We start from the raw sequence: 21,633 nt of genomic DNA on the forward strand, positions 1-21,633 counted from the left end.
CCTACATCAATAGGAATTATTTTAAACATCTAGAAAACACATTGTTTTGCGCCACTTGGTTGTCTGTGATGGTAGTGTTCGAATGTAACTAAGGCAAGCTATTTAAGCAAATTTCAAAATTCTCGTCGAATGAAATTCCAAATTTGTTACGTCTTCAGTTTCCGGCAGACAAAGTCCTCACTAGGACAACGCCGCCATCGTCATTACCGCATCTGCTTGCAGCAGCGTGCCTAATCCTCTAGAGAACTGGCACTGCCTAATCCTGTAAAGAACTGTCACTCGATTCACCCAAAACTGATGATCCTCGAAGTTTGCCTGCAGTTCCACTTCATGCGGCAATTGAGTGTTCGCATCTATTTTCTGCGAATGAGACTGACCATTGTCAATCAACTGGCACCTGTCGAGGACTTCTCCAACGAGCATTATTCATAAGATCGGGAAGAAATCGGAATATATAAAGACAAACTGGTCAAAATGTCTGGATCGAGGCGACACCGCAGCACTTTGGGATACTACGAGTACTTTATGCCGGGGACCTATGACTATCCGGTGATCCAATGTGCTGCGAGTGCAAACCGTTCCTACAATATGATGGACCCACTACTGACCAGTGCCTCATCCACTTGGTCCTTTCCCGATGGAAACGCCGCCTATGTAGCAGGGCCAATGGGCGTGATCAATTACCTGTCGGATATGCAAACGCACTTGGCTCTGCCAACCAGCGAGAATGCTGAAACTGGTCTGATCTGTACGACCATCGAAACCCATTCATGTTTCCATGAGCAACGTACACAATATGTTCAAATGGAGAATGAACTCACCGATGATGAGGGATACGGCTACGAGATTCCCGAGCTTCATCTATGCTTCAATCATTCACATTCGGAGTCCGGCGGAGCTGATGAATCCGGTGATTCGCAGCGTACATCGAGTAGTTGCTCATCCGTGGAGATCAGCGAGCAGTCAGAATCGGGGGAATATGTTAAATCCGAATCGGTTCCCAGGAAGCGAAGGAGGAAAGTGCCGAAAAAGCGCATCTATACAGCCGAGCAGGGTTACGTGGTTGAGGAACCCACCAGCGAACCATCCGAGGATGATGACGAGCCACTGCCACCCACCAAATCCAGAAAATAGATATCTCTGCGTATTCGAAAAGTTTCAGTTCAGCGTTGAAGTTCGACTGTAGACCTATATATATTTTCAGAAACGTTAGCCAATTTGATTTATCGTTGCATTTTATAGTGATCAAAATATATATATTTTATACATACTTCGTTGTTATACATTAATAATTAGGATCTCCCTGTTGGAAAGCACATATAAAGAACATGTCAATTAACTTGAACAATGGTGCTTTCTTTTCAAATGTTTCTTCACATGAGTGCAAATTGGCAGAGCCCCATATAGTACACAGTAGCACATAGTCGAGACCCAATTTGCACTGCCAATGAGCGACTAATTTAATTATTCGCACATGTTCAAAGACTGCTCTCAAAATCACATGGCAAACTTGTCTCCCAGTCTCTCCGTTTGTCTCTAGCTCACTCTTTCTGTTTTGTATTGCCCTCTCTCTCTCGTGCCTATCGTCCCCTCTCTTTCTGGTTGTGGTGGGGCAGTGCTCCATCGACAGCCGCTCAGTTGTTATACGGCTTTTGTGGCCATCGGACGTGACTTGTATTTGTTTATTATTTGTTTCGCAGACGCCCGTCATCGAAATCGAAAACACTCGCTATAAAATAAACAAAAAACTATTTTTAGGCTGCAAATCTGAAATATATTTTCTCGATCAACTGCAGCAGTTGAGCATAGAGTCCCCCCTTTCTATAATAATGGACTGCAAATCGCGACGCGGCACCAAAATATCGGTGATCGCCCTGGGAAGTGCCCTCTGTTTCGTCATGATGGCATACTTTGTGTTCGGCGACAGCAACGACGAGCAGGGTCTGCGGAATCTACGCATGATATCCATAGTAAGCTGCTGCTACCTCGGTCATTAAGCTGCATGCAACGCCAACTGAGCACTGTGTTTATTGTTTATCCCCACCAGCTGTTCCGACATGGGGCCAAGAATCCCAGTGGCTTCTATCCGCTGGATCCGCACGCAGCCCACGACTGGCAGGGCGGAATGGGAGCCCTCACGCCGGTTGGTATTCCATATACATATGTACATATATTGTCAAAAATCCTTTTAAGGGGTATCTGTTAGTCGAGGAAGTAGACTATAGCGATCTGTATTTACTTGCCAGTTAACACATTTTATCGTACGAATTTTTACACTTTAAAAAGTATTTATTCAACGCTGGTCATGTAAATAAGTTTATTTAAGTTTATCTATGACTACAAACTTATTTGAGTTATCTTTATAGATATTGATTGCAATCTTTATAGATACATATATGTATAAAACTGATATATGCTGACATATGAAAATATAATTTAAAACATATTTTGATAAATATATTTATACTTAACAAATCTGAATCCACATGGTGACTGGACAGAAGGGCAGCCTGCAGGCGTACAACCTGGGCAGGAATCTGCGCATGCGCTACTACCGGCTGCTGCCACCGAACAGCCTGTACACCCAGCAGCAGGTGCATGTCCTCAGCTCGGCGGCGGAGCGGTGTGTGGTGCGTGAATCGTTGCGATAAGAAAACCTCTATAATCCTCTTTTGCTATCTGCCCCGAGATGGAGGTGCCCTAATCAGTTGGCCGTGTGTTATCTTTTAGATGAGCGCCCAGAGCGTCTTGGCGGGCATGATGCCGCCGCTGGAGAACAAGAATGTGCTGCCCATTCCCTGGCAGCCGGTGGCCGTCAATACGCTATCTCGCAATGAAGATATCGTGAGTGCAGACGTATATCCATAATCCATAGTGCAAGTCATCAACCTAATGCTATTACATCTCCTCCATTAGCTATTGGCGCAAAAGAAACCGTGTTTGAAGTACGACCACATTCTGCAGAAGCTATACAAATCGCCGCCTCCTGAGCTCCAGAAACTGAACGAGGACAACCTGGAGCTGTACAAGCTGCTGACCAAGAACACAGGCAAGGTGGGAGACCCATATTGGTTGTTAATTCCATTATTACATATCTCTTTCATTTCTAACTGCATACAAATCATCCTTTAGAACATTTCAAATGTACTGGATGTGGAGCTACTTTATGGCACACTTAAAACCGAAGAGGAGGCTGGTCTGGTGCTGCCCGACTGGACTGAGAATATATACCCCGAGGAGATTAGGCCATTAGCTGAGCGCAGCTATATGCTCTTCACCGAAACAAATCTGATGAAGCGGATTAAAGGTGGAGCCTTCCTAACGGAAATACTCATCAAAATGCAGAATAAGCGCAAGAGGAATCTCAATCCCGATCGCAAAATATTCCTGTACTCCGGGCATGATGTGACTCTGGTTAATGTGATGAATTCCTTGGGTATACTGGATCAGACTACCAAGCTTCCGGAATATGCATCGGCACTGGCGTTCGAGCTTCATCACAGCAAGTCTTTCAGTGACGGAGACTTTGAAGTGAAGGTTAGTAATAGTGTGGTACTATTGACTATTGGATTCTTACCAGCTTGGATGCTTTGTTGCAGTTGGTTTACTATTACAACAGCGAAGACAAATTCCCCAAGGAGCTGACCATTCCCAATTGCGATGCACCCTGCTCACTGACCCAGTTCGAGGCCTCTGTGAAGGCCCTGCTCCTGGACAACTATGATGAGACCTGTGAGAATCATCCGACCGATTGCAAAACATAAGATGTCTTCCAGTGTTAATCGTACCTGTTTGTTGAAGGAGTGTTGTTCTGTTTAAGTGTCTGGCCATTTCCAAGAAACAGTCGGATGTTGTTTTGGGTAACTTTAAATAATTGGTTTCAATTAATAGCTGTAACATAACACTAAGTCAAGTAGCCACACAAAGTGCAGAAGTAATGTAAAGTGTAGTTATCTCAAAAAGACAAATACATATATGGATGAGAAGTCTTTTATTTACTTGTACTAAACATTATTTACTTGGATCAGAAGCCTTTTGCTTACATTTCACATTTGGCTGTTTCAAAATCACTTCAAAAGCTTGAGCCCTTGTCCTCGGCATATAGAAAGTATATGGGAACTTTAACCGTCTCGCTGACATGAACGATCTCCGTGTGACTTATTAGACGGATGGCAGCCAGTCCATAGAAGAGCATTGGTAAGCCTGTGTGGAATTTAAGGATATGAATGTTGACTCTTTTAGAAGTTGGCTTAAACTTGAAAGGGGACATTCCAATATGAATTTTCGGATTCATTACAGGGCATATCACCTTTGCGAGTTACCGCAGTCTTATGTAGCATAATCCGGTGGCTGGACTTACCCAAATTGATCACCTTGAGGAAGCGAAAGAACTTGTCCTCCAGCCAAAGATCCTGCACCTCCCGCTTGCTACAGTGGTACTTCATATAGGGATAACAGGCGGTGCGCAGAATGTGGTAGTTGGTTCCACTATCCAGGGTCCAATTAAAGTGCGACATTCCCCTCTGATCGTTGGCCACGTCGTGGAACTGCACTTGGAGCATAATCCTCGTTAGATCCGTTAAGGGTTAAGGGTTAAGAGAGTCCTACCTTCACGAAATATGATGTCCAAGGTGGCTCATGGCATTGTTTCAAATATGCGCTCAATACTTCCGAGGCTCGAGGCTTCAGTAAAAGGCGGGTAAGTTGCATTTTGTATCCAAATATCGACACTATTGCATCACAAAAAATAATAACAATTGGTTTTCGTGGGTTTTGTTATTATTTTTGCGCTCTTATCGAATCTACAGCTGTTCTGCTATCGATAATGCTCGATTGTTATCACATCGAAAGCAGCAGCGATAAATCGATAGCTGCGCGTAATTTGAACTTATTTTTTAAACGCATATTCTCCAACTTTAAATCCAGCCTCGTGTCGGTTAGAAGTACCAGCAAGAGACCCGAGCTATCGGAGCACTTTACGCTGGATGAGGCGGTGGCCAACGAGAAGCTGCTTCAGTATGATGAGGGTTCAAAGGAACGCACCGAACTGGAAACCGCCCTTCTGGGCGTCCTCAACAGAGTGGAGCATGTTCCCATTGTCATTAACGGCCAGGAGTTCCAGGCCAAGGAGGACTTCCAGCAGGTGCTGCCCTACGACATCCAACAGCCCATCGCCCACTACGGCCACGCCCACCGCGTGCTCATCCAAATGGCCATCGAGAAGAGTGTGGAGGCGCAGGTGAAGTGGGACAAGGTTCGTCTAAGTGATCGAATTGACATTTGGGAGCGGGCTGCGATGCTGATAGCCGGTAGATATCGCTACAATATCATTGCGGCCACGATGTTGGGCCAGGGGAAAACGCTGCGCCAGGCGGAGATGGATGTGGCCGAGCTGGTGGACTTTATGCGCATTAATCCCGTTTTCCTGCGTGAGCTGGCCAACTACGAACCCACTAGAGACACCCAAAGCAAATGCAGGAACTCCATGCGCTTGAGAGGACTTTCAGGTGGGTATCCATGCAATACATATAGATTTCTATACACTTAAACCTTTTTATGTCCAGGATTTGTGGCTGCCATCAGTCCGTTCAACTTTACGGGCATCGCCGCCAATCTGGCGTATACTCCCGCCTTGATGGGCAACTCGGTGCTATGGAAGCCCTCCGACTCGGCCATCCTGTCCAACTATTTCGTGTTCAAGGCACTGCGGGAGGCTGGAGTGCCCGATGGTGTGGTGAACTTTGTGCCCGCCGAGGAGACAACGTTTGCATCCGTAGTTACGCAACATCCGAAATTGGCGGGCATTAACTTCACTGGCACCTCAACGGTGCTCAAGGTGCTCTGGCAACTGGTCGCCCAGAATATCAACTTCTACCACAACTATCCCCGTTTGGTGGGCGAGGGAGGTGGCAAGAACTTCCACTTCGTGCACTCCTCGGCTGAACCGGAAACGGCGGTGGCCTGCACGATAAGAGCTGCCTTTGAGTACGCCGGCCAGAAGTGCTCCTCCTGTTCGATGCTGTATGTCCCGGAGTCCCTGTGGCAGAATCACATACGTGAGCCTCTGCTGGGGATCACTGCATCACTGGTCGTGCGACAACATGCCACGTACTGCGATAGCTTCTGCTCGGCGGTGATCAACCGACGGGCCTACGATCGCATCTACATGTGGCTGAGGTACATCGACCAGAGTCCCAGTTGCCAGGTCCTCGTTGGAGGAAGCTGCGACAAGCGACGTGGTTACTACGTAGATCCAACGGTGGTGCTGGTCAAGGATCTGGACAATATCATATGTCGCGAGGAGCTGCTCGCACCCATACTCGGTGTCTACGTCTATCCGGATCATAAGCTCAAGGAGACAATGGATAAGGTGGCACAGATCAATCATGGACTGACTTGTTCGGTATTTGCCCAGGATCAGAGCTTTATCGAGCAAGCATACGATGCCTTCAGAGTCAATGTGGGCAACTTGAACGTAAATGACAAGTCCACCGGCTTGATGGTGGGTCAGCAGCCTTTTGGAGCGGGTCACATGACCGGCACCAGTGATAAGTTGGGCAGTCCCCACTCCCTGCTGCGATGGACATCGCCACAGGTGATCAAAGAGTCCTACAAGCCGCACAGGAACATCTATTATCCTTATATGCAAATCGACGATCAGGAGCACGGCATTGTACATGTGAAGAACGAAGCAAGTGATGTGCTCTCGCAGGATGAATCCTTCTATGGGGACTTCAAGAATGCAGACACTAAGGTGGTATAGGAAAATCTGGGACCTTTGTTTCATCAAAATTTCTGTGGCAATAAATATGAAAATAGCGAATGGTAAAAAATAGGGTCTTGATTATTTGGCTCAAAGGGTACATAAATATTAAATACTATTTCACTTATGGTGATAATTATCTATACACTTGTTGGAATAACCAAATTATCTATACACTTTTTGAAAACACGTCAGATATTTTGTACAATTATACGAAGTAAGAATAAACTGTTATTATAGTATACTATAGATTTGAAAGCGAAACATGAGATGTCCAGACACCTGCTTCATATTGTTTGCATACTAGGGATACCCCATCTGATTCCAATCAGTGGCACTGGGACAGTGGATCAGAAACTTAGTATGTCTCATAAAGAAGCCTCGTCTTGGTCGAGAATGCAGAACGACTTGAGCCCGAGACATTACAATAGACTATATGATGCCTATCGGGAGCGTTTAAAGGGAGAGGGAAGCGGTAATGCAGATGTAGAGGCAAAAATGGATTCAAAGGATCCAGTACCACCTCAAAGAGATCTCACTTCTTTGCCCAAGAAAACCGAAAAACTAATGGCCAAAGAGAAAGGTGCTTCAGAACTTTCCAATATCAAATTCGATGCCACCGATGATCGAACCGTGACATCAGGAAACTGTCTTGCACGTCTTCCATATGCGAATAGAGAAAATAAAAGTGTTAAGGCTGTCGTCGAAGTCGCTAATGCAGAAGTCGAAGATAAACCCCTGGTAAGTAGTATGATTTTGCTGAAACTGGATGTGCCCGAAGATATGCTTCGAGTTAAAGCACCTGAGAAGGTCAAGGATCCGGGAGAACGTCGAATCTTCGAGCTCCATCGCATATACAACGACTTCTTGAAAGCCTGGCGAAAGCCAACACCAAGCTTGACCTCCTCCAAGTCGGTTCCAGCGAAAACTCCAAGCTCCTCGGGTTCTGTGAAATTAAGTGCATTATCGGATTTAATGGATGTGATAGAACGTCTTCAGAAAAGCGATTTAGTCAGGGAGTTGGCCGAAAAAATAAACCAAGAAATGGAACCCAATTTGCAGAATCAAATCAAGCAGGATGCTCTTCTGGTAACAGATAGCAGAGCCTCATTGAGAGCTATAAAGGAAAATGATCTATCTGGGATCTTTGAAAATGTGGAGCCCGGAAGTGCCACCAATGCCTTCAAAAGGTTGCTAGATGATATCAACTCTAGAAGATCCAGCATTAAGGCTGGTGGACTTTACGATGAGTACAAGAAGGGCTTCTGTCAGCTATTCAGTGATCATAAATTTCCCCGAGAATCCCAAATTACCAGTGAAGCGGATTATCCTTTGGATAGCGAGTCGTGTCGCAGGACAAACGGCGAGGACATCCTTCACAGTCAGTGTGAGAAACAAAACGCCACTACTGTTGAATGCGACCAGCCAGAAAGTAAGCCCACAACCAAGATCTGTGTTCCGATTGAAAAACCCATCTCAAGCAATCAGTGTGACAAACCAAAGGCGACTACGCCAAAATGTAAGCAACCAGAAAGTAAAACCGCAACTACAACCGCAACTACAAGCTGTGTTCCGATTGAAACTCCGAGGCAAAACCATAACTATCTGAAGGCCCTGGAAACATTTATCAAAATGAACAAGGAAAGTAATCAGAACGGCGGCCTAAAACCGTATTATCTACCAAACTCCAAAAATCGTCAGCTGGTGTGGAATGATATTCCATTGATAAAGCCTGGTCTCAATGAATCGCCCAAGAACACTTTCGAGAGTAAGCCGCAATTCAAGACCGAACAAAAGCCCGATAAGTTAACTTACTCTAGACCTGATTTCAAAACAGAAACCAAAGTGTTTGAGTCTGTTCCAAAAACACAAGCCATAAATCCTTGGCAATCGGTTTTCTCTGGACTGGATCCCAAACAGATAATTGGTGGGTTAAAGGCCATCAAGCATTCGTCATTCTTTAACTTGGTGGATGAGTATCAGAAGCAAATCGATAGCCTCAATCAGGCGTTGAAAACAAAGCAGAGTTGGTGGAAGGAGGTCCTAGAGAGAGCAAAACAGCCTGCCAGGACACCCATTAAAAGGAATATACTCATGAATAATACTCCAGCTGGATCCGTTTTGCAAACACCATTTCCCGAGGTTCTAGTCAATCAGCCGGGCAGTAGTAATGTCATTGATAAGATGGCCACCCAAATGAACCTCTCACCTTTGGAGGTGGCTCAAAGGATTGTGGGAACAGGTCAAAGCTCTGTCGATGGCATTATGAGATATACACCTAGTCGTATACAACCAGGTAAGTCAGTTAGTAAATAGCTGTTAATTTATAAGAAATGATGAATATCATTTAAAAGCAAGTCAGATCGGAACTAGCTTCAAAAAGGGTTCAGAGGTCATGTGCCAAGTCCCAAGTCCAGCAACACCGTCGCCGCAACAACAGCCAGAGGAGCAGACGGGGATTTCCCCGGTTCTAGATAAGATCCTGGAACGATTGGAGAACATACAGGCCACCAAGTGCAATCAATCGTCGGATGAGGAGGAGGAGAAGAAGCTGCCTTGCTGCTTCGTGGATCCAGCTGATGGTAAGAAGAGGCGATAGAACTAAGATTCATTGATGAAAAGTTTAAAACTTCAGGTGCCCCCTGCGATCTGAATGGTTCCTGGGAATCTCAAGTCCTTGGCATTCGCATAAACATCAAGTCCCCGCCCACAGCACCAGATGGTGGGGAAATGGAAAAGCCCACCTGTTCCCAACACAAAGATCGTTCCTATCACCGAACTAAGCGGCAGTGCGTCAAGATGAACAAGTCGCAGTTAAAGGATGCGACCGAATCGAAAACCCCCAATTACCAAGGCATTAAACTCAATATCAGTGTGCAGGAGACAGTGCCTCCAAGAGTTCACGATCTGCTGGATAATCTCACCGATTGGCATTTCTCGGGGCAAACTGTGATGGTCCTGGGTGGTCCAATTTCGCTATCATTCCGCAAGGCGAATTCCAATCTGATCGGACACTTTGTTGGCTATTGTCGCACCTGCGGCTGTGTGGACACCATTTTCGGCTCCTGGAGCTTCTGTCAGCCGTCGCGCGATTGCCAGGACATCTGCATGTCGATTGTGGACAGACGGGATATGCTGCGACGATACAGCATGGATGAGCGGCGCAAGAATCGGTTCAAGGAGCTGCTCTACATGGGCAGCAAGTTCGCCAAAATGGAAAAGGAGCGCCAGCAGGCCGAGCAGGAAAAGTGCCACAGACTTGAGCCACAAGCCGCAGGTGAAGCGAATGCGAATATGCCCAAAACCATTGGTCAAAGTTGATTTTACAATTTATTTTTACTTACTTTAGTTACTTTTTATTTTTTATAATTTTTAAGCAAGTGTGTTTGAGCGAGTTTCGTTTAATAAAATTAATTAAAAAAAAAAAATATGCTCAAAGGAATATTGTGATCTTTAAACTATATCAACCCATCACTAAGTAATAAACACAGTTGGTATTTTATAGTTTAAGTTCACGATTTATTTTGCCACTAGTTTTGAGTTTACACTCCATTGGCCTGGCTCATTTGGTGGTGAATGAAGGACATGGTGAATCCAATCGATCTCCTAACGCAGTGCACGTCCATCTGGCCATCCAAGATGCACTGCCTCAACTGACTCACGGCGTAGTTGCCGATCCTTTCCTTAATACTCTCATTGTCCACACGTTCCAGTCGCTTATCCACCTTGTGCATCAGAATGTAGGCCTCGGGAAAGTGGCCCACATCGCAGGGCCAGTTGATGGAGTGCGGATGGGAATGGCTTGGACTTGGACTTGGACTTGGCTCTTGGGACGCGTTATCCTCCGCAGACCAGCGAATATTCCTGGCCTGGACCACAACGAGGGCCGAGATGAGTAGAATCGCGATAGTTGAGTTCATGGCAACGACTGCTGTTAAACTGTGCCAATCAATTCTATAAACAACTCTTTTATAGGCCCCAAAAGCAGCAACAACTAAAACCTAATAACTGATAATGCAAAAGGGCTTTGTCCTCACAAAGTTGCTATTCAGCCACGAGTTTTTCAATTATTGACAGGGGTCAATGTCAAATCGCTGATAAGCAGATGGCTGCAATTAATACTATGTACTAATTAAAAAACTATATAAATCATTTTTTGTGGCAAATAATTCTTTTAATTAATTGCAACAAGCTATGCTTACTAATTTACTTTAAATACATAATATATTATTTAATAGATTGGCAGATTTGTGAAAATATAAAAATTTGATAAATCACTTCCTGTTCCCATTGATCTTTTCGTTAATCCAACTCACGATGTCCTAGCGAGTCAGTAAATGTTAAATGAAAGAAATTTTGAATATTTGGAGCACTACATATACCTGAACACCAGAACCTGTCCGCGTTGAACATTCCTTAAAAGTCCAATCTCGAGCACTTAGGCGATCCAGACCCATCAAATCGATAACTGTGGACATGGACAGAGATCCCGAGGAGTCCTTTTTGTTGGACACGATCAGCAGGGGAGCCTTATCCAGTTCCTGATGCATCAGCACATCGCAAAGAACACAACGAGCCTCGCTTAGCCGCAGTGCATCCGTGCTATCCAGTACAAAAATCTGCAGTTCAAAAATCTATAGTAAAATCTATAAGTTCTATAGAGACTTCTCTCACCAAAACCTTCACTTTTTTATAATAGTTTGGCCAGATCTGGCGATTCTTCAGTTCCCCGTTAATATCCCACAACTGCACTCGGGAATTATTGATGCTCAAGCTCCATTCACTGGCTTGTTTGCCAGGTTCCTTGGACTGTGAATATGTTGTGGTAACAATATATAGATATATATATTCCCATCCTTACATCTCCATTGAAAATCTCCGCCAGGCTGGCTGTCAAGGTGGATTTTCCCGCATTATCTAGACCTAATATGAGCAGACAGGATTTCTGGGTGCCTGCGGGCAGGATCTTTCTTATGAACGCAACAGGTCCGTAAAAACACATGGGGATCGGAATTTAATGTGTGAGTTTTTTCTGTACAGATTACAGGTAAAACTAAGTGACTGAACTAGCAACGCCTTCTCCACTAAATAATCAGTTTATATTTATTTAATATTTCATATTAGATACTGCTATTGCTGAGATGAAACAGAATGTGGTACGTATATTTAGTACTTAAGGACAACTTAACAGGCGACGATTACAATAATTTAGATTTTCTTTAGATTACTTCTTCATATTCTTGCACACCCAGTCCATTCCCTCCTTGAGTCCAGTGCCATCCACAGCGGTGCAAGCCTTGATCTCCCAGGTGCGTCCCTGCAATTGCACCAGGCTCATCTTCTCGGCCACCTCGGAGGCACTCATGGCATCCGGCATGTCCTGTTTGTTGGCGAAAATCAGCACGGGCACTTGCTTCAGCCGATTATCCATGAGCATTTCGAATAGTTCGCTACCCGCTTCGGGCAGTCGCGTCCGATCCGTGCAGTCAATTACATAGATCTTCAAAATAAATATAAGTCACATATTTAGCTTTCTACTTAAAGTTTACTTCTATAGGAATCCTACCAGCACATCGGTATTCGCAAAGTAGTTCTTCCAGTATGGACGTATCTTCCATTGACCACCGATATCCCATACATTCAGCTTGAAGCCATCGGCTGCCACGGACTTGATGTTAAAGCCCGCCGTTGGCGTCACCTGCGGGATTTCACTCCGTATTTTATGGGGAAAGCGGAAGAAGTTCGCCGCCCTTATACGCACCGTGGTTATGTCCTCCGATGCCAGCTGCTTCAGTATCGTGGTCTTGCCCGCATTATCCAATCCCAGCAGCAGGATGCGAGCCTCCTTTTCCGGATTGGGTCTCAGTTTACGCAACAGCGATAGCAGACCCTAAAATGTTGAAGCTATTAAATAAATTCTATCTGGTTTTTAGAAGGTTTAATTCCAGCACCTAATTACCAATACGTCACTTTTGATGCTATTTGGTTGATAGTAATCTCGGTTATAAGTTTATTAAAATTCATAAGAAATGTATTTATTTTTGCAAATAAAACATATGTTTGTAAACACACATGCTTTGTTATTATCAATATAGGCGGTGTAAAGTTTGTAAAAAGAGACTTGCACTTAAAACGCGCCCTCAGTGATTAAATGTAAAAAGCTTATCAACTGGCGAACTACACTAAATATTGTTTGAATTGAGATAAGAACTGGTCAAAAAAAACAAAAACCAGGTTGAGCTTACCGATTTTAGAAACTCATGAAAAGAAAATGTATGTTGTGTTAGTTGAGTACTCAAATGCATATTGTGTTTATTGAGTCAATCAATGTAAGAATGTGTCATGTCCACGAATTACTAAGAGGCTTACTTAAAAGTTAAGAGCTCTATTTATTTTATTGTTGCAAAATCAAGGTCTTTAATTTAACAAGTGCTAACAAAATTACATTTCCATTTGTTTGTTTGCCGAGCTACCCTTTCATCTTTCGAAAACCGATAGGTGCGCGCCAAAAACTTTTGTCGCAGTGCCGAAAAAAGTTCTTCCCTAGCAAAAAACAGTGTTGTACAGTTTCGGAGGCGAGTTTCCATGACGACGATCGCAAAATGAAAACAAATCGTGCAATTACCGAACAACAAGGCACTTAATTGGCCATTACGGAACCGGGAGATAACCTACCATCGTCTAATCAGCGCCGGAATATCAGCCAGGAGGCGCTGCGATCTCCGACCACTTGATCCGTATCTGTATACCCCGGATTTGGCAATCCGCTGGCCGCCCAACGACGGTGTCTTCTGGTGGCGAATTTAGGAAAACTCGGAAAACTCGAGAATTGGATCAACTTCAACCACCAAACACAACATCACTGGCTCGGCGCTGCACGACTACTGGCACTGCTGAAAATTCACTCAACGCTCCAACAAATTCCGACAACAACAACGGTCGCCGAGCAACCGCTGCAAAGGATTGACGGAGGGGTGGGGAGGGGGGCGACGTGGTTGAGCGGTATTCGAATTGGAACGGGAACGGGAAGAAGATGCCGCTGCTATTTACGGGCTTCAACGCATTTGGCCAGCATGAATGTGTAAGCGGCGACGTCGACTGCGCAGCCGGCTTCAGCGGTTTGTAACCGGCAACAAAAGCCGCTGATCACTTAGTTGCTACAGTAGACACTCGCTATAGATACCACTGGCATACGGACAGCTTTTGCCGTCTTTGCAATTTTTAAAACTGGATTCTTTGATATCTTATGACATTTTTTATCATTTTTAGACATAGACATTTGAATCCGATTGAAAATAGAAACATTTTTAAGATTTGTTGTTTGGAACAAAATTTTAAGAATACTTATTAAAAACTGTTGATATGATAACTAGTGATAGGCCTTAATAATCTTAGCATATTCCCGTTTCATGCACAGAATACAGCCTGTATTTTAATTGATAGTGACAAAGTAAATTACACATTGGTACTTGCTGCCAATAGATTTTTTTGATGCCTGTATAGATAGCAAAGAAATTGATAAACTGAAAGCTTAGATCTTATCTTTGTAGTGGGTTTCCACCGTGTGTGTACTAATTCAGTCCTGCCTTTATTTATTACAGAATTAAATGCGCCAGTTGCGACTCAGAACCAGTGCACGATTTCGATCGGCTGGCGGTATGCGGCCCTCGCTTTTGGCCGGAAGTTGTGCCTGCGTGGGCTCTTGGCTGATGGCCCAAATGAGTGCGTGACCCTGGAGGCGGCGGGGGACATAAGGGCCCTGGCTGCCGGCGATTCCCACTGCCTGGTGCTACTCCAAAGCGGTCAGCTTTACAGGGTGCAGCCCAAACTGCAGGCGGAACTGGTGGCTGTTAGACTAGAAGCTCCGCCCAGATCCAATTCGGGTACAAAGCGCTCTATCTTTGGGGCTGCCAAGGTGCCCTCGTCGCCGATCATAGAGCATATTGCGTGTGGATCGCACATAAACGTAGCGATCAGCTCGGAAAACTGCATCTACAGCATTCCCAGCTGCCTGCATCAGTTTCCCGAGCGCCAGTTTCGGGTGAAGCAGCTCCAATGTGGCCATGAACATGCCGTGCTCCTCAATGCCAACGGCGACGTGTTCACCTGGGGAAATGGACTGTAAGTAAAGATTCTTAAATTTGTAGGCCCAATTAACGAGTTTCATATTCTAATTTCATGTAATTTCTGCACATCTGTGTCACAATTAACAGCCGCGGACAGTTGGGTCTCGCGGAGCTGAGAGTGGAGGAGACGCCGCAGTTGCTGGAGGCGCTGGCGGGGATTAAGGTATATATTTGCCTTGTTCACTTATCTTGGCTGTAAAACATTCAAGTGTCTTACAGATAACTCAAATTGCTGCCGGTGGTTGGCACAGTGCGGCCATATCCGCCTTCGGAGACCTCTACACCTGGGGAGTCAACAGCAGCGGTCAGCTGGGAATGCGTGTAATGAAAGCCGGTGGCGTCCTCAAAGAGCCCACTGTATATCCGCTGCCCCAGTTGCAAGACCTGGCCGAATGTGCGTGCCTCCAAGGCGGGGAGAGCAACGATGATTGTGCACCGCTGAGGGTGTTCGCTGGATCTCGTCACACGCTGCTGATCCGCCGGTGCGGGCGGCTATGGGTCAGTGGTTGGTGCAAGCACGGTCAACTTGGCAGGCAGCTCCAAAACCTGTCTTATGTGGATGCCTTTCAGGCCCTGGAGGGTATCACGATGAATCCGACTGCTGATGATGTTCTCTGCGGGCCCTGGTCAACGCTGCTCCATTTGAAGGCATCGTTGGATTGAAAACACACAGCTTTTAAGCAGGGTTTACTTTTGTACAAGCTACCAAGTTGAACTCAGCTTGGACACAAACCAATTTACATGTCAATTTGCGTGCATACTTTTTGGCGCATGTATTATATCATTTTACTTGTCTCTTATCTACTTTGTAAATAGGAAATTTGTTGTATAATGCGTACTTAAACTTCTTTAGTTTATTGCATACATAGGCATGCAAGTAGGCCTTGGAATAAGTGTTTCCTTCACTTTTTAGTAGTACAACTAAATTACACAAGACAGGCTGGATGTGCGGATTGTCCTTGCGCATGGCGTAAGTGGAGATCTTTACAGGATCAGTAAGAAACCTTCTCATGTTCATTCCCATTCCCCAGTCCCAGTATATTTTTCGTCCTAATCTGGCGCCTGACTGTGCAAATGATGTATCCATACGGATACATGGGCTGTTCGCTGCAGGATGCGTTGGATAATGAGAGTCTGGTATGGAACAAGGGCGATCGCATGGAGAACCAGATGATGATGCTGATAAGGGACTCCATTTGCACCACACTCCTGCTCGTGCTGATGATGGAGGTGATGCAGACGATAAATGCAGCCGTGAATATTCCAATCCCGATCATGGCCGCCAGACTTTAGTCTTCGTTCTATGAACTCTGTCCCTGCTTTATGGCTATAGAAGCTGCAGTCCGTTTATTGCCCCATCAAAACAACAGTGCTCAAATAATTTCGTCTTGGGGTAGGACCGCCATTGTGCCAACGTTCGTCGACTTTGTCGTTGTCGTCGCTGCCCATTTAATCAGTAAATTTTATTTTTAAAAATGTTATTAAACAATATTTGCCTTAGCAAAAGTCCGACGCTCGCAGTGCAATAAACTTTTCAGCACTTGAGCCGTTCGCTAAATGACTAAATGACTGATTGACTGACTGACTCACTGACTGATTGACTGACTGACTGTCTGACTGACCGAACGTACGAACGTCTGACGTTGGAATTTATTTCTTTGTTTTAACTTTAACTCGGCGCGATTATTTCGATTCGGTGGAAGTGCGTTACTGGCGAAGGTTTCGATAGGAATTTCATGCGTCGTATACGGGCTGCATTCGTTACGATAACAGTTCAATTGATTCGACTGGGAAATGCTCATTTTGATTGCTCATGACTACTGAAAGTGGAATTTTTCTGAAAACTGCATGCTTCGAAGATTGGATTTGCAGCTGATTACAAAGCAATGCATATCTATAAATTATATATTGTATTATATTGTATTGTATACATCTATAAATCTAAAAATTCGGAAGTGCATTTCTTACAAATTTTCCAAGAGCATTTCATCCAGTTTCGGATTGATTTTTCCTAATTGGTAAATCAACACCCCAACATTTGCTATAGTCAATGTCTACCGTTTTCTATAGGCGAATTTTCCGCCTTCTAGACCGCGAGCGAGTTCAACGCTTTTATGTTATTTGCCGAATGAAAAAGTAAAAACAAATGTTTATCTTATAATGCACTGGGTGGCAGTACAGTGCAGTTCTGGCGACACGCACACATGTGGTGCGTAAACAGGCTTTGCTTTTGGGCTTTACTTTTTCATTTTATGACCGTTTCTTATTTTTCCCCCTCTTTTTTAAGTTTGCAAATATTGTTATCATCGAAAAAAAAGAGAAACTCCCGGTGGAAAATAAGCAATGAAGTGGGGAAGCTTGTCACTTTTAGGTCGCAAAACTATTTGCTGCTAGAAATTGCCACCGCACGGTGACTAAGAGAAAGAGAGGATCAGTTGCGTCCAGAAAGAGATGGCTAGATCGACGAGGAGTTCAAGCGCCTTGCTCAAGGCAATTGCTGTCTGCAGCTTATCAGAGGGCAACTGGAACCACTCCAAGCAGCAAGTACGAAAAAAGTGCTAATTGTAAGCACCCCCCCTTCTTACGAAAGAGGCACTCTTTTCGTTACTCGAAAATTATAATTCATGCGTGCCAGCAGACGCCAAAGTTTCAACAGAACTCAGTCAATCATAACCAAAAAAAAAAAAAAACAAAAAGAATAAAAGGTGCCCAAGAACACTCCTCTTTGGCCTGAAAGTTGTCTGCACCTTCGGTTTGGGGAGTGCTTATGTTTGCCCTCTGTCCAGGGGGAGATCCCTCCTCCAAGTGCGTGCCGCTCCGCATGCAACGCTGAGCAAGTGGCCACCAGTAGTCGATTCGGAGTCGGATCCATGCCCATGTCCATGTCCGTGTCCAGAAGCCGAACCATCAACACCCGCCTCAATAAAACTGCAGGGAGCGCTCGGAAGTGGAAAAGTGTTAAGTAAATTATGCTATTTTCGAAATTAATTAGGCGTGGATGGAATATAACTGTTAGAAATAGAAATATTTAAAATTATAGCACAGTTTATATGGATTACAGAATTAAGCTCCATAGAGCTATCAGACTCGGCTTATGATTATAATTTAATAGTAATTACAAAGAGCATAGCCAAATACCTTTATTTTATTTTAATCGCTTTAGTGAGTATCTACTGTACTCGCTTAGGCCCTTTTTGGTGAGCACTCGCTGGCCCATTCGCATTCCCACTCCCATTTCCTGACCTACGTATCTTGGCTGGGCCGTTTTGGCCAGGCCAACAACACATGCTCGTGTTGACTATCTGTGTGTGCCCACAGTCTATTTGCTTTTGGGCGTACATTGAACCGCAATGGGGCCAGAACACGGCGCCACCCCCAACTAATCATCACTTTGTTGCTGCGTAAATGACTCGCCTTGGATTTGCCAGCTCCAACTCCCTTTGGAGCTACCCATTTAAGTGAATGCACCAAAAACCAAAAAAAAAAAAAAAAATCACACAAAATGTAGAGGGGCATGCCGCACGGGGAAAAAGGAAGTCGTGTTGGAGAGCGTGTTCCCAAAACGTTTTGGCATCCCAAATGGATGTCGGGTGCTCCGGCTCCTCCCCTATCACTCAAAGTGCCATAAAAATTATGCATGAATGTATTTGCTTCATTTCTGCACTTTTTTTTTTTTTTTTTTTTAGCTTTGCGTACTTTCTAACCAAATATAAAAGTGCCGCACCCCCCGAAAAAAAAGTAAAAATCTACAAAAAAAAAAAAAGGGAATATGAAAATGAAACGAATACAGAAGCGTCGCATTTTTACGGCTCCATTCATGTGACGACGGAAGTGTCAAGTGGCTGTTGGCAACTCGTCGTCGACGAGCAAAACTTCCCAACCTTCCCGCCCAAAAAAAACAAAAAAAAAATGAAAAAGAGGAAAAGCCCTGCCCCAACCACCCACTTTTCCTGGGCGTCCTTTTCGTCAACGTCGCCTCTGTGCATCGAAAATGCCGTTATTGTTGCCAGTTGTCTACATGCTCTATGCTCCCATGTACATCACATCACATCACTTCGGAACCCCGGGTCTCCCCATTTCGTCTTTTTTTTTTGTACCTCCATGTGACTCCTCCGAAACCTTTCCACAAATGTCTACTACGTGTGCCCAAGTTGCATTCCCGCTCTCTTTCACACCCGATATCCCCGTCTCTTTCGCCAGTGGCGTCTGTCGTCGAGTGGGCAAACTTTTTAGCGTATGAATGTGTATGTTTCGTTTTTCACCATTATATTTCTTCGTTTTTTTTTTCTCACATTTTTCTCCATTTTTGCCATTTTTTTGTGTGTACTTTGCTTCATTTTTCTATGCCCTTCATTTAGCTGGCTTTGTTCTTTTTTGGGGTACAGTTGTGCTCGTAGGGTTAAGTAGCCTCCGACTCGGACGAATAAGTAGCTGCAGTTGACAGATCCGAAACTTGACGTTTTGCACTTTTCGAAATAAGAAGCAGAATTGTTCTTGAGACGCCAGGAAGTAGGAAAAATATCTGTCAAAATAATGTTTAGATAGAGTAAACGGTAAGGCAAAGCTAATGACAAACACAAGGTATGTCATAGGTTTCATCCATATTCATAAAAATTCAGATATTTAATTGCATATATAACTTAGTAATTTCTAAGAATTTTATTCAATGAATGTGGTTATTTGGAAATATATTTCCCTGGTTGCTGTTTTAAGCTTTTTCTTGGAAGAAAAACAAAGTGTTTTATGAGTTTTCCTTTACCGCAAAAGTCTTATCGCGCAAACTTCTTTGCGATTATGGGTTTAATTCCATTACGCACAACTCTAAAAGCATGCTATTGCAGCATATAAAAGCCAAGCAGCATGGCAACGAAACTTCACTGCAATTAATGACATTTCAACTATCAACCCTTGACCCGCGCGACCAGGAGTGAAAACTCGATGTTTTGGCACCCACTCCTGCTGAAAATTCCATGACAGCTGTCTAATTTGTCGCCGTAATTTGCGTTGACAAGTTGATTGTCCCGTTCATGGCAGGCACACCCTAATTGCAGTTAGAGCCACTTACATAACCAGCAATGATAGACCCGATTACATGATTACGCCGGATGGTGCAGCCACAGCAAGTGGCGCTCCAAAACGGGACCCGCTGAGTCCAGGGTCCAAAAACCATGGGGCTTTCGCTTTCGATGCTTGTTTTCTGGCCTAGCGCATCCTCTGTCCTCTGTTCTCTGTCTTCTGTCCTCCGTCCGCTGGATGTTGGCCATTTGCATTGCACTGTAACTGCCCGTCTAATGAAATTCTGCGTTGCCAGTTTGCGACCTTCACTGCCGGCTGCCCGGCATTCCCCCTTTTTCCCCATTTTTCCCAGCACTTTTTGGCCAAACAGAATGCCCAAAACGGCGTCCATTCGTGGCCATGGCCATGACCAAGCTGTCTTGGCCTGCCCCACTCCGTCTGGCCAGGCATCTGCCTTCCCCTCTCTCCCCCTCCTTTATTTTTGGCATCAACATCAACATCAGCAGCAGCAGCAGCATCAGCATGGTAACGAAACGAAACGAAACGAAACGTGCCGCCTGCCAGACTGCATTTCCCGGCTTTGGCCGCGTGCCACCAGCTGCCTGTTGCCTATTTGGCGATGCACTGGAAAAATTACCCACCAATTTACTTTTCAGCAATATCTTTTATAAGTAAGGAAAGTATAAAAAAAGATAATTGGAACATATACTTTAGAAAGTTCTGATTCGGATTCTAACTCTACTTGACTTACTTTTGTTTTAAATATAGCTTAACGCTTTTCTCCCTGTGCACTTATATCTGTGGCATTGGGGCGATGCCGGGCATTGGAGTTGGACTCCGATTTGTGTGGCACTGCATCCTCCGGCGGTTGCGATGGCGATGGAGTGGCGGCGGTGGTCGTGGTGGTTGTGATGGTGGTGCTGGTGGTGGTGGTGATGGTGGCGATGCTGGTGGTGGCATTGACATTGGTGGCGAAAGTGTGGCATCAGGCAGGCACACTTCGCAATGGTTGTATTTTTGGCTTGTTGCATGCCGCCATGCATGCCATTCGAATGCACACTGCGTATACGTAATGTCAGTGCTCTATTTTCGCGTGAGCTCCAATCAAATGATTCCATTGAAACATCATGAATGGAGATTACGGCATTATGCTTAAGTTGGATGCTTCAAGTCGAGTTGAAAAGTTTAGGAGCGAATGAATATACTTGGCTTGGAACTTGCGAATGGTGCATTTCAACTTTGCCACTCCACAAGTTTTGCACTCGACGCTGTCTTCGGTCTCGTATGCGATTCTATTCCCATTTTTTAATCTCACTCTCCTTACGATAATATGCACAATTTTTTCCAATGTCTGGCCAAAAACCGACGTCCACATGGCTGTCTTGTCTATTTACATTTTTTTTTCGTTTTATCGTTTTTTCGTCTGTCTTTTGGCTTACTTCCCCGAACCCAAGCCAACCATTCGATTTACATGCTTCGATACTTTGCGATTCTCCGTTTCCTTCACCAACTCCAGCAAACCAGCAACTTCATCTCTATGGGTATTTTTCTGCTGGTCTTTCCTAGGTTTTGATTTTTTTTTTACCCTCTGCTTTTTGCTCGTTTGCATATTAAAATTTCATATATGAATTTTTGCTTTATTAATATATCTTGCAGTTATTTTCGTTGGTTGGCTACGGGTTAGTTGGGTTCTTGCTCCATTTGCCCCATCAAACTGCAAGCTGAAAT

The 21,633-nt window shown here is 44.6% G+C and overlaps 10 protein-coding genes across 14 annotated transcripts; 6 read left to right on the forward strand and 4 right to left on the reverse strand.

Moving 5' to 3' along the window:
- The first annotated feature begins 460 nt into the window (after positions 1-460).
- LOC120453025 lies at positions 461-1,270 on the forward strand. The gene has a single exon (XM_039637544.2). It carries the CDS (start codon positions 475-477, stop codon positions 1,132-1,134), a length of 660 nt encoding a protein of 219 aa, XP_039493478.1. The 5' UTR covers positions 461-474; the 3' UTR covers positions 1,135-1,270.
- A 370-nt stretch (positions 1,271-1,640) lies between these two features.
- On the forward strand, positions 1,641-4,004 carry LOC120452575 (lysosomal acid phosphatase). The gene is made up of 7 exons (XM_039636858.1): positions 1,641-1,970; positions 2,048-2,143; positions 2,502-2,630; positions 2,731-2,844; positions 2,917-3,054; positions 3,133-3,537; positions 3,600-4,004. The coding sequence occupies exons 1-7, from the start codon at positions 1,830-1,832 to the stop codon at positions 3,762-3,764; spliced, it is 1,188 nt and encodes a 395-aa protein (XP_039492792.1). The 5' UTR covers positions 1,641-1,829; the 3' UTR covers positions 3,765-4,004.
- On the reverse strand, positions 3,975-4,562 carry LOC120452576 (uncharacterized protein C15orf61 homolog). Its single transcript, XM_039636859.2, has 2 exons — positions 4,361-4,562; positions 3,975-4,203 (listed from the first exon to the last, which is right to left on the reverse strand). The coding sequence occupies exons 1-2, from the start codon at positions 4,560-4,562 to the stop codon at positions 4,073-4,075; spliced, it is 333 nt and encodes a 110-aa protein (XP_039492793.1). The 3' UTR covers positions 3,975-4,072.
- On the forward strand, positions 4,559-6,833 carry LOC120452574 (delta-1-pyrroline-5-carboxylate dehydrogenase, mitochondrial). The gene is made up of 3 exons (XM_039636857.2): positions 4,559-4,699; positions 4,927-5,507; positions 5,565-6,833. The coding sequence occupies exons 1-3, from the start codon at positions 4,620-4,622 to the stop codon at positions 6,761-6,763; spliced, it is 1,860 nt and encodes a 619-aa protein (XP_039492791.1). The 5' UTR covers positions 4,559-4,619; the 3' UTR covers positions 6,764-6,833.
- Positions 6,834-6,961: 128 nt separating this feature from the next.
- On the forward strand, positions 6,962-10,142 carry LOC120453681. 4 transcript variants are annotated; one of them, XR_005616552.1, is made up of 3 exons: positions 6,962-9,059; positions 9,122-9,345; positions 9,399-9,540. XR_005616552.1 is itself a non-coding variant. In XM_039638496.1 (3 exons), exons 1-3 carry the CDS (start codon positions 7,034-7,036, stop codon positions 10,082-10,084), a joined length of 2,940 nt encoding a protein of 979 aa, XP_039494430.1. In that variant the 5' UTR covers positions 6,962-7,033; the 3' UTR covers positions 10,085-10,142. The 4 variants fall into 4 exon arrangements, 2 of the variants coding, with proteins under 2 accessions (XP_039494430.1, XP_039494431.1); XR_005616553.1 differs by having other exon boundaries at positions 9,386-9,524; XM_039638496.1 differs by having other exon boundaries at positions 9,118-9,345; positions 9,399-10,142.
- Positions 10,143-10,260: 118 nt separating this feature from the next.
- On the reverse strand, positions 10,261-10,700 carry LOC120453682. Its single transcript, XM_039638498.2, has one exon. It carries the CDS (start codon positions 10,681-10,683, stop codon positions 10,306-10,308), a length of 378 nt encoding a protein of 125 aa, XP_039494432.1. The 5' UTR covers positions 10,684-10,700; the 3' UTR covers positions 10,261-10,305.
- Positions 10,701-10,915: 215 nt separating this feature from the next.
- On the reverse strand, positions 10,916-11,853 carry LOC120452979 (ADP-ribosylation factor-like protein 3). The gene is made up of 4 exons (XM_039637476.2): positions 11,625-11,853; positions 11,438-11,572; positions 11,146-11,382; positions 10,916-11,085 (listed from the first exon to the last, which is right to left on the reverse strand). Exons 1-4 carry the CDS (start codon positions 11,763-11,765, stop codon positions 11,038-11,040), a joined length of 561 nt encoding a protein of 186 aa, XP_039493410.1. The 5' UTR covers positions 11,766-11,853; the 3' UTR covers positions 10,916-11,037.
- LOC120452978 (ADP-ribosylation factor-like protein 3) lies at positions 11,849-13,576 on the reverse strand. Of its 2 annotated transcripts, XM_039637475.1 has the most exons (4): positions 13,439-13,576; positions 12,525-12,653; positions 12,330-12,461; positions 11,849-12,263 (listed from the first exon to the last, which is right to left on the reverse strand). In XM_039637475.1, exons 1-4 carry the CDS (start codon positions 13,439-13,441, stop codon positions 11,988-11,990), a joined length of 540 nt encoding a protein of 179 aa, XP_039493409.1. In that variant the 5' UTR covers positions 13,442-13,576; the 3' UTR covers positions 11,849-11,987. The 2 variants fall into 2 exon arrangements, with proteins under 2 accessions (XP_039493409.1, XP_039493408.1); XM_039637474.1 differs by having other exon boundaries at positions 12,330-12,653.
- A 174-nt stretch (positions 13,577-13,750) lies between these two features.
- On the forward strand, positions 13,751-15,721 carry LOC120452977 (RCC1 domain-containing protein 1). The gene is made up of 4 exons (XM_039637473.1): positions 13,751-13,881; positions 14,365-14,884; positions 14,977-15,052; positions 15,109-15,721. The coding sequence occupies exons 1-4, from the start codon at positions 13,797-13,799 to the stop codon at positions 15,550-15,552; spliced, it is 1,125 nt and encodes a 374-aa protein (XP_039493407.1). The 5' UTR covers positions 13,751-13,796; the 3' UTR covers positions 15,553-15,721.
- Positions 15,702-16,434, forward strand: LOC120452980. Its single transcript, XM_039637477.2, has 2 exons — positions 15,702-15,859; positions 15,921-16,434. Exons 1-2 carry the CDS (start codon positions 15,834-15,836, stop codon positions 16,180-16,182), a joined length of 288 nt encoding a protein of 95 aa, XP_039493411.1. The 5' UTR covers positions 15,702-15,833; the 3' UTR covers positions 16,183-16,434.
- The last annotated feature ends 5,199 nt before the right edge of the window (positions 16,435-21,633 follow it).

The sequence above is a fragment of the Drosophila santomea genome, chromosome 3R, assembly GCF_016746245.2.
Source record: "Drosophila santomea strain STO CAGO 1482 chromosome 3R, Prin_Dsan_1.1, whole genome shotgun sequence".
Taxonomy (NCBI): domain Eukaryota; kingdom Metazoa; phylum Arthropoda; class Insecta; order Diptera; family Drosophilidae; genus Drosophila; species Drosophila santomea.